This window comes from Nanorana parkeri, unplaced genomic scaffold (assembly GCF_000935625.1).
Source record: "Nanorana parkeri isolate BGI_ZX_2015 unplaced genomic scaffold, ASM93562v1 scaffold1289, whole genome shotgun sequence".
Taxonomy (NCBI): Eukaryota; Metazoa; Chordata; class Amphibia; order Anura; family Dicroglossidae; genus Nanorana; species Nanorana parkeri.
The window spans coordinates 13,487-23,338 of NW_017307557.1; the positions used below are offsets into that span (position 1 = coordinate 13,487).

The 9,852-nt window shown below is 41.5% G+C and overlaps 1 protein-coding gene across 3 annotated transcripts; it reads left to right on the top strand.

Annotated features, from left to right (window-relative positions):
- Positions 1 to 745: 745 nt before the first annotated feature.
- Positions 746 to 9,320, top strand: THY1 (Thy-1 cell surface antigen). Of its 3 annotated transcripts, XM_018569114.1 has the most exons (4): positions 746 to 827; positions 4,444 to 4,499; positions 5,670 to 6,017; positions 8,982 to 9,320. In XM_018569114.1, the coding sequence occupies exons 2-4, from the start codon at positions 4,463 to 4,465 to the stop codon at positions 9,089 to 9,091; spliced, it is 495 nt and encodes a 164-aa protein (XP_018424616.1). In that variant the 5' UTR covers positions 746 to 827; positions 4,444 to 4,462; the 3' UTR covers positions 9,092 to 9,320. The 3 variants fall into 3 exon arrangements, with proteins under 3 accessions (XP_018424616.1, XP_018424618.1, XP_018424617.1); XM_018569116.1 differs by lacking the exon at positions 4,444 to 4,499 and having other exon boundaries at positions 755 to 827; XM_018569115.1 differs by lacking the exon at positions 746 to 827 and having other exon boundaries at positions 4,441 to 4,499.
- Positions 9,321 to 9,852: the final 532 nt, after the last annotated feature.

Here is a 9,852-nt window from a genome sequence, read left to right on the forward strand (position 1 = left end):
TTAAAGACGGCCCTGCCGGTGTGCATTGACAGGTACACTGCTGATGCACTGATCCCAGAGCATTACAGTTTACTTTTTTGTGACATTTCATTATGTTCTATCAGCGCAGCAAGGTGCACTGCGGTTGTACTGCATCACACCACACTTCTTTAAAACAAAAGTACTACAGGCAAATAGCCTTGTCCGTGCATTGGGACAGCACTAGAAAAAGTTCAAAGTGCATCCCCAATGCATCTGGTGTGAGCGGGCCTTAAAGGTGAACAGTTTTACTAATACTCTATGGGGTCTATTCACGAAGCTGCCGAAGGATCTAGCCGTAGCTTCGGCCGATCCTTCGAGCAATGGGAAAAAAATTGTTTTATTTTTTTCTATTCTGACATCGCTCCGTGTCAGAAGAAAAAAAAGACACAGCAGTGTTTCTCTCCAGAGCGGCCGGGAGCAGGTGACTCCCGGGGCGCCAGGGAGAGTTTTTTCGGTTTTCTTTTACAGCAGCAGAGCCGCCGGACAATAGGAAACTATTGGGCGAAGCTAGCTGTCACTAAACAAATCTTGTTCCTTATGTAAATTCTGCTAACTACAGAATCAAAAAATATCTTTCTTCCAAGATAAATGCTATACTTTTAACCTACATTGCTAAAATGTTTTACTATTGCAAGGCATCCCATGGACAGTTGTTTAGAAAGTTGCAATGCTCCACCTTCTTCTCTGCTGTTTGGAAATGGTCCAGCTATCCCTCCCCTCACTGCAGTAAGAAGCTGAACATTGCGGCAGAGGGAGGTAGCTGTCTGACTGCTGCAAGGAGCCGATGAACAGACTCAGGGAAGAAGGTAAAGCATGCTTGTATCAGGCAACAGCAGAGATGCACGCAGATTCTTGCATGGACTGAATCAAAGGAGAATGAGGCATTTCTACATGGAAACACTAAAATATATAGAAATTCAGGTCATGAGAGAGAACCTTCAACCTCAATAGACTTTTATTTATCTTAAATATATGCATGTACAAAAGTGTATATATTCTGTACTGTACTATACATACAATATGATTAGCTGTCTATTGATGGACAGAGAAGGCACAGATGACTCAGGCAGAATATTTGTTTTAAGCCAAATGTCAGTTCTAAGGTGACATTAGTTCTTGCAATTGCATGTAGGAAACATCATAGGCTCCTCTTCAGTGTCCCGTAACTCACTAGGAATATTAAACTGAGATTCTGGTTGCTATGTATCATTCAAAGGTCTTTCTTCAGATGATTTTGGTTGTCAGCGAAGAGAGACACAAATGTCATTTCAATGCTGTTGGTGTAATTCTGAATCATCCTATTTGTGTATGCTTCATAGCTTCTTAACTTGGTCAGATATCTGGCAGATCATTTTTATGGCAAATTCTTCATAAAAAAAAAAGTAGAATTGCTAAATAAGTTCTCATAGTGTAAACAATTTAAATAATATAATATGAGATTATAAGATTAAACATATTATATAACATGATCTTCAGTAGCACACATACAATCCTGAAATGTACGCATGGACCATAATATTTTAATATTCATGCTTTACATTTTCTAATATGATATACAATAAACATTTTTGTAAAACATTACCATGAAACAATTCTTTTTATTTGGTATCCTCAAAATCCTATCATTATCAGTCCAAGGGCATGTTATGTGAAGGTTGAGAAGTGGAGGGCTTGGGTGTGGTTCCTTCAATTTTGGGCCCTGGCAGTATTGATATGGGGACAGTAAACCCCTGCCAACATTCCCTAAACCATTATTCGTCATATTTACAGGACCTTTGTTGAAGTCTGTAAAGAAACATTCCCCATTTGATTACTACCTTAAACAGTGCTGTTTTTTTAATATATATATTTTAACAAAGGAATGTGTCAGCTTGCAGGAATCTTTCAGCTTCTATAGACCACTGTTATTATATTACTAGACTGTGTTCATTGTCCTTGCTCTGATAATGTGGATGGCATATCAAAACAGAGGCTTATGCATATTCTATTGATTCCCCTTTATGGTGTTTAAAGGAAAACTATAATGATTTGGAGGCTATTACTATTTTATTTAAAGTAAATTATTTATTTGTTTAATTATGTTTTTCTCTGTTCTACTACATATGTATGCATTTTTTGATTTATAAAAATATTTGATGCATGAGGATTCTCTGAACACAATCGGATACCAGCACAGAAGAAGTAGGTCCCTTTCAGAAACAGCCAGATCTAACTGAAATAGAGCCCTCTGCCTTTTTTTATTTTTAACACACAGTAAATGTAGAGCACAATGAAAGGACCCTAGAGCCTACAGGCTGGGAAAACAATAGAAAGACTAGGATTGCATATTTAATATTTACCTAACTAAAATATTTTTATTTTATTTTGACCATAAGAAATCATGAAAGAATGTAATCACAGTACATCAATTTCTTGGCACCATATCCACTGCTCACAGCACATCCCTTCCGGGCCACTTCACCCCAATCACAGGACATCTGTATCAAAAGACCACACACTGCACAACCTCCCCAGCCACCTCATCCCCCAATTACAGCACATCCCTACCCAGCCACTTTACCCACCAATCTCAGTATATACCTCTCTGGACACCTCACCCATCTATCGTGCATCCTTCCCTTGCCACCTAACCTTCCTGACCCCATCTCCCCTCACTCAAAGTGTAACCCTCTCGGCAATATGACTACATTCACCCCCCTCTTATAGCACGTACCTTTTAGGCAACCTACGTTCAACCCACACAGTGTCGCATCCCTCCCATTAGCCTGCATTCAGCCTTGCTCACTTCACATCCCTTATTGATAACCTTTAGTAACCCCCTATTCATAGTACATCCCTCCCTATCTACATCCTGATGACAGTTCATCCCTCCAGCATAGAAACCCTTACTAACAGTTCATCACTCTAGACAATCTGCATTTACCCTTCCCCTGCAACTACCCCCGACTCAAGACCAACAAAAAACACGTTTTTGAGGAGCGCGACTACCTATGATAAGATTAATGGCCCAATGTGCTGAACTTGGAAAAATGCATAACAGTGTGCAATACAGACAACCAAAACTAGCTAGCAGGTGGGAAGAGAGTAGGTGTCTGCCCGGACCGGAGTGGGAAAACGAGGTGTCAGCCGATGTCACAAACTCAGCTGGCCAGGCTGAGACGGGAAAGCAGTGAGCCGCGATCGGCTCCGTAGCCCCGGACTCTATGCGTGTGGTTACAGTACTAGATGTGACTGTCAGCAGGCTGTCAGCGGAGTGCACAAAGATGGACCAGTGCGTGGGACAGTGAGGGATCTGTACGGGGAGATGGATCTTGCTGCCTGCAGGATACGAGCCCACCTGCTAGCTGTGGACATCACATCAAACAGACCGTGGAGAACATTCTGTGAGAGACACCAGGGCATATAGGCTCACATCCCAACTGTAAGTCATCAATTTTTCCCCTTTTATATGACTAATCAGTTTTGGTTGTCTGTATTGCACACTGTTATGCATTTTTCCAAGTTCAGCACATTGGGCCATTACTCTTATCATAGGTAGTCGTGCTCCTCAAAAACGTGTTTTTTGTTGGTCTTGAATTGTGTCACACAGGGTTCCTCCCCCTGTATTGAGGAGTTTTTTGCACACCTTCCCCCAGCAGATCCATTTCCCACCTGTGTTTGTCCTACAGGAGTGCGCTCTAACCACTGTATGTTTCAACTACCCCCGACTGGCATCTTACATTTGGAAATATGATTTTGTATTTCTTTCTCAAATTGAAAACACATCTTTAAGAACATAATCCTTATCCACAAGTTTCCCATTCTGCAATGACCACACTTTTGCTAGCATATAGAACAGCGATGCATTTAGCACTGCGTTTCTGGTGTGTTCACCATACAGGGATTGTGCTGCATTGGAAACATATCACCTTATAGAAGTGAACTTTCCATATTACCGTATAAAAGTAGCAGTGACATCACCACTATGCTGCATGTAACCTGGGCAGAGAGTAGAGCTCTAGAAGGGGAATGTTGACTCGTTTTGGCCAGTAGGTTTTTCGGAATAAAGTGGCTTTTGGACATGTAGCACCAAAAACATTCTTACAGTAACAAAGGATTATATGAAATATTGGGCAATAATGAAAGCTTATGCAGAACAGTCTGTAAAATTAGATGTATTGATTAGCTGAAAAGCTCTACATTTATAAAGACCATACATTAAATAAGGACCTTCATCCAAACAAGCCCTGATTTGGAGTAGAGTGGCATGATTTCCCATCCCAAGCCTAATTTCATGCATAAATTAATCGTGTTAATGCCTACAATTCAATTGTGTAACACCCTCTTGCATTACAGATACTGTACATGTATTTAAATTGATATACACTTAAGCATTGTACTGAAGTCTATATTACATAATCCTAATTTACTTTTTACTAACAGGTGCCAACAAAGAAGAAAAATGAATTACTTGCTGCCAGCAGTGATTTTCTTTTTTGGTAAGTGTAGAAGCAAACCAATGACAGTTCATTAACTGTAGCATAAACATGTAGACACAGACCTGAGGTTAGACGACAACAACAACATTTCACAAATGAGAATTTTACAAACGAACCCTTAATACATTAGCAGTCCTGACAGAGATCTTCCTGTCATTCACACTCTACAAATAATGCAAATTAGGACTAAAAATGCCCAAATGTCTGCAGAAGAAACCAAAATGTTAAACAATTAATAAAATTAATAAAATAGTTGTGTCACAATTATTTTATTAATTTTCAATAATATCATTATTTCAGTGCTGCTGCTATCACGCATATTACATAGTTACATAGTTAGTCAGGATGAAAAATGACACATGTCCATCGAGTTCAACCTATAGAGATATGGGGGGAAAAAAGCTTAAACTGAACACTATGCCCACAAATACCCACTGTTGATCCAGAGGAAGGCAAAAAAAACCCTATAAAGCATGGTTCAATTTGCTCCAACGGGGGAAAAAAAATATTGCGCAGGGTCTATTTATATGTGAAAATGTTAAACAATATTTAAGCATAAAATTCAAACAGTTCAGTTTGGTGTTCCCTATCAGACCAGATGGTGGCCTGGTAGTTCCAGTGCTAATGTCTTTAGCACGAACCAGTGGCATTGAAGTCAATGAGCAACCATTTTTGATGGTCACTTTTGGCCTTTTGTAGGGTAAACTATTGTTGTCGAAACAGTATAGGTGGTGGCACACGTTATGGGGGAGGGGTGAATGGGTGAAGGGGGTGCTGGTGGTGCACATTACTTCTGGCTCCAGCTCTGTCTGGCATCCCGCCCAGCTCACTGACGTCACTGGTTGCCAGGAGCTGGGCGGAACCCCGTCCAGAGCGTACCAGGTTGTTAAGAGCTTTTAGCAACTTGGGACACTCTGGCCAGCAAGGGGCCAGAAAGGGACCTTGCTGGCCAGAGTGTCCGCCCCCCATGTGACCCAAAGAGATGCCCTGATTACACATGGGTAGGTAAAAATTAGCCAGTGGCAGCACAGTTTGATGACAATGCCAACAGGTCTAGATGCAGAGATATAAGAATGTGCTCTTTCTGAGGTATTACAAATCTCGCTATGTACTGTATGATAACTGGAGAGAGTTTTGCCTGTTTATTGACAAATAATAATTCTTCTTTAGTACTACAGGCATCCAATGAGCAGAAAATCACACGTCTCACAGCGTGTCAAAGTGGACGTGGCCCGACACTACGGATAGACTGTCGATATCAGAACATTACAAACAATCCTCTGCGATATGAATTCAAAATAAAACGTAATAAAGAGCCTGAGATCATCCTTACTACAATAAACCTTAATTACTTCACTGACAAGTATCACAATCGAGCCACTATTCATACAGCACGTGGTCTTGTTCAGCTTCACATTGAACGATTTAATGCCTCTGACGTTGGTCTATATTACTGTACTCTGAACATTCCTAATGACCTCACTGTCAATCAGACAGCCAAGATCAGTGTCCAAAAAGGTAAGATGGTGAAGACTATTGGAAGAATGCATGAAATTATGAAAACATATGTAAAAATTGCAGTCATTTTACAGATCACACCTGGACTTGCAATATAGATATTCTGGTGTTTGGCACAAGGGTTGCTAGTGCCTGGGAACACTTGTGGTGTGGTGCCCTAAACATACAGTGTTAAATTTGAGGAGGCACCATCATAGGTTAAGGGTAACATTGATGTTCGTAGCTTTTGGCTTGTAGATTGGCTGGAGGCAGTTACGTCTGCTGGATGCTTAAGTAAAGCTGAGGAAAGACCAATGCCCATCAAGGTAAACCTCTTAAAACTCCTGCAGTTTTGGTCTGAAGAAAGAAAAACAAAACCTGTGAATCTAATGTTGACAGTTTTCCTACATCATCGAGGAAACAAAATGTTGCTAACAAAATGTTATTGTGAAGCAGTCAAATAAATTTCCTGCTTCACAATATTCCTATATTAAAGGAGAACTATGAGGTGAGTGATTTTCACTCAACCTCATAGTTCGAGCCGACGTGTGAGCCGACAATTAAACTGTCACACGTCGGCTCAATAGATCGGGAAGTGAGCGAACACATACCGTCGCTCCGTCACTTCTCGATCATGTCCCTGCAGAGAGCCGTGACTGTCACTCACGGCTCCCTGCAGGGATTCCCCCCTCCCCTGTTCGATCCTCCAGCGCTGACTGGTGGAACGGACGGGGTAGGGGGCAGGCACCCCTCTAGATAGGCAAAGCCAGCTGCCACTCACGCAGCTGGGTGGATCTCGACAGTAATGTCAGGATCGGTACCGGCTGCAGCACTCTCAGTATACCACGAGCTGTAGCTTGCGATATACTGAGCTTTGGGGCACGGGAGGACGCTAGTTTATGTCCTCCCGTGACCCTTAGGAGAACTATGGTGGAAAACACTTACCCTATAGTTCTCCTTTAACCTATTGTAATTATTACTTCAGATACTATTAGATGCAAATACATTATTCTACAAGCCCCTGCCGAGCTCTGTAGCAGCAGGTACTATGAAGCAATTCATCCTCAAAATTCACAGCAGAAACACTAAACTCAAACAAGTCAGCTTTCTTAGCAGCTCGGTTAGCTCTGTTCTCCCTTTCTAGCAGTCATTTGGCAGCAATCCAGCTTTCTAATCTCCTATGTAAACTAAACTGGTAGAACAAAGTTACGTCTGCTGGATGCTTAAGTAAAGCTGAGGAAAGACCAATGCCCATCAAGGTAAACCTCTTAAAACTCCTGCAGTTTTGGTCTGAAGAAAGAAAAACAAAACCTGTGAATCTAATGTTGACAGTTTTCCTACATCATCGAGGAAACAAAATGTTGCTAACAAAATGTTATTGTGAAGCAGTCAAATAAATTTCCTGCTTCACAATATTCCTATATTAAAGGAGAACTATGAGGTGAGTGATTTTCACTCAACCTCATAGTTCGAGCCGACGTGTGAGCCGACAATTAAACTGTCACACGTCGGCTCAATAGATCGGGAAGTGAGCGAACACATACCGTCGCTCCGTCACTTCTCGATCATGTCCCTGCAGAGAGCCGTGACTGTCACTCACGGCTCCCTGCAGGGATTCCCCCCTCCCCTGTTCGATCCTCCAGCGCTGACTGGTGGAACGGACGGGGTAGGGGGCAGGCACCCCTCTAGATAGGCAAAGCCAGCTGCCACTCACGCAGCTGGGTGGATCTCGACAGTAATGTCAGGATCGGTACCGGCTGCAGCACTCTCAGTATACCACGAGCTGTAGCTTGCGATATACTGAGCTTTGGGGCACGGGAGGACGCTAGTTTATGTCCTCCCGTGACCCTTAGGAGAACTATGGTGGAAAACACTTACCCTATAGTTCTCCTTTAACCTATTGTAATTATTACTTCAGATACTATTAGATGCAAATACATTATTCTACAAGCCCCTGCCGAGCTCTGTAGCAGCAGGTACTATGAAGCAATTCATCCTCAAAATTCACAGCAGAAACACTAAACTCAAACAAGTCAGCTTTCTTAGCAGCTCGGTTAGCTCTGTTCTCCCTTTCTAGCAGTCATTTGGCAGCAATCCAGCTTTCTAATCTCCTATGTAAACTAAACTGGTAGAACACTTTTTCTCAACCTACAAAAGTATACAAAATCTCAAGGCACCCCAATATAAAATGTAAAATCCATACAAGATTCTTAATATATATAGGAAACTGGTAAGAATTTTAAGGGGGCACCCAATACAAAAACACCAAAAAATGGGGTTCCCCATTTTACATCAGGAGCCCCCTGCTTTCACATCAGGAGCCCCCTGTAAGGTCTGTAACTGTATAGATCTTATCTACTTTAGGGCCAATTCACACTAGCGGCTGGTGTGCGTTGCCCGACACAGTGTCAATGCGCCGACCCTTCACAACACCCGTGTTCTTTTTTTTGGTAAAACTTTATTGAAATGTCACAAGTGATATTTCATTCAGTTCTACATGCACAGCGGGTGTGAGGCGATTGTACTGTGTCACATCCTGCTGCGCTGACAAAAGTACAGTATGCTGTACTTTTTTCAGCACACAACACCGTGTTCCACTCACAACAGTGTGCTGTACTTTTTTCAGCACACAACACCGTGTTCCACTCACAACAGTGTGCTGTACTTTTTTCAGCACACAACACCGTGTTCCACTCACAACACGGTGGTGTGAACCGATCCCATCCGTGACAAAGCAAATTGCCATGTCTTGTGTTTGAGCTGCACTGGAAACAACGGCCTGTACAACCCCAACGCATATGGTTTGAATTGGCCATTAGTGAATTTGCCTTACTGAGTTGAGTTGCCCATCAGGTGCCTTGATACAGTGGTACTTCTAAGTTTATGTAGCAGATCTCAATGCATGTACATAGCAAGCTGTTATTGTGTATGCAGTTACATTGAATTAATCAAAGCATCTAACTATTCCTTATTGTTCTTATACAGACAAACTCGAGACTTGTGGTGGAATGAGCATTTTTTCCCCTTGTACACCGTGGCCTCTTCTTCTGCCCCTCATTCTGCCTATCCTCCAAGCTGGAGTCTTCTTATCCTAGTGAAAATCACCTTTTGAAGAAAATAATGTTTTGTATCAACATGGAGGAGATAAGTGCTGAATTCATATTGTTTTATAAACAGCCTGTGGGTTTTTTTGCCATTTTATTTAGCATATTCTGTCCCTTTTAACATATATACTGCAACATAATCATAGCAATGAAATACGTCCTTCTAGTTGTCCAGTAAAGCAAATTATTAATTGTCCATTGCAGCAATGCCAAATTTGACCCCTACCATTCCATCTTCACAACACCTTTTATTTCACTAGTTTCTTTAGTGCTCCAGCCATTGGCTATGCTGTGACAAAATAATTGCCCTCATAAAAAAATAAATTATGTTAATACAAAAGCTCTATTTAAAATGATTTCGAATTTGTTGTCCCTATAATATGACAAGGAAAACATATATGACCTTCTAAATTGCTGTCTCTCCCACAATATGTAAAGCAATGCAAAAATCATTAGATGTGCAGTGGGAAGTGCTTACCAATGGATGAGCTTACTCATGGGCTGTGTCCTACATTTCTTATACTTGGTAAATGTCTATGGAAAGCACTGTTAAAATGTATGTTAAGTCAAAACTTTTTTTGTTTTGGATAGAGAATGGTTAAAAACCCTGTCAGTTTTTTTTCTTTTTTTGGGGGGGGGGAAACCCGGTATGTGTTCGCTCGCCTCCCGATCTACTGAGCCACAGGTCAGCTAGAACTATGAGGTGAGTGAAAAGCACTCTCATCATAGTTCTCCTTTAAAGCTCAAAAAAG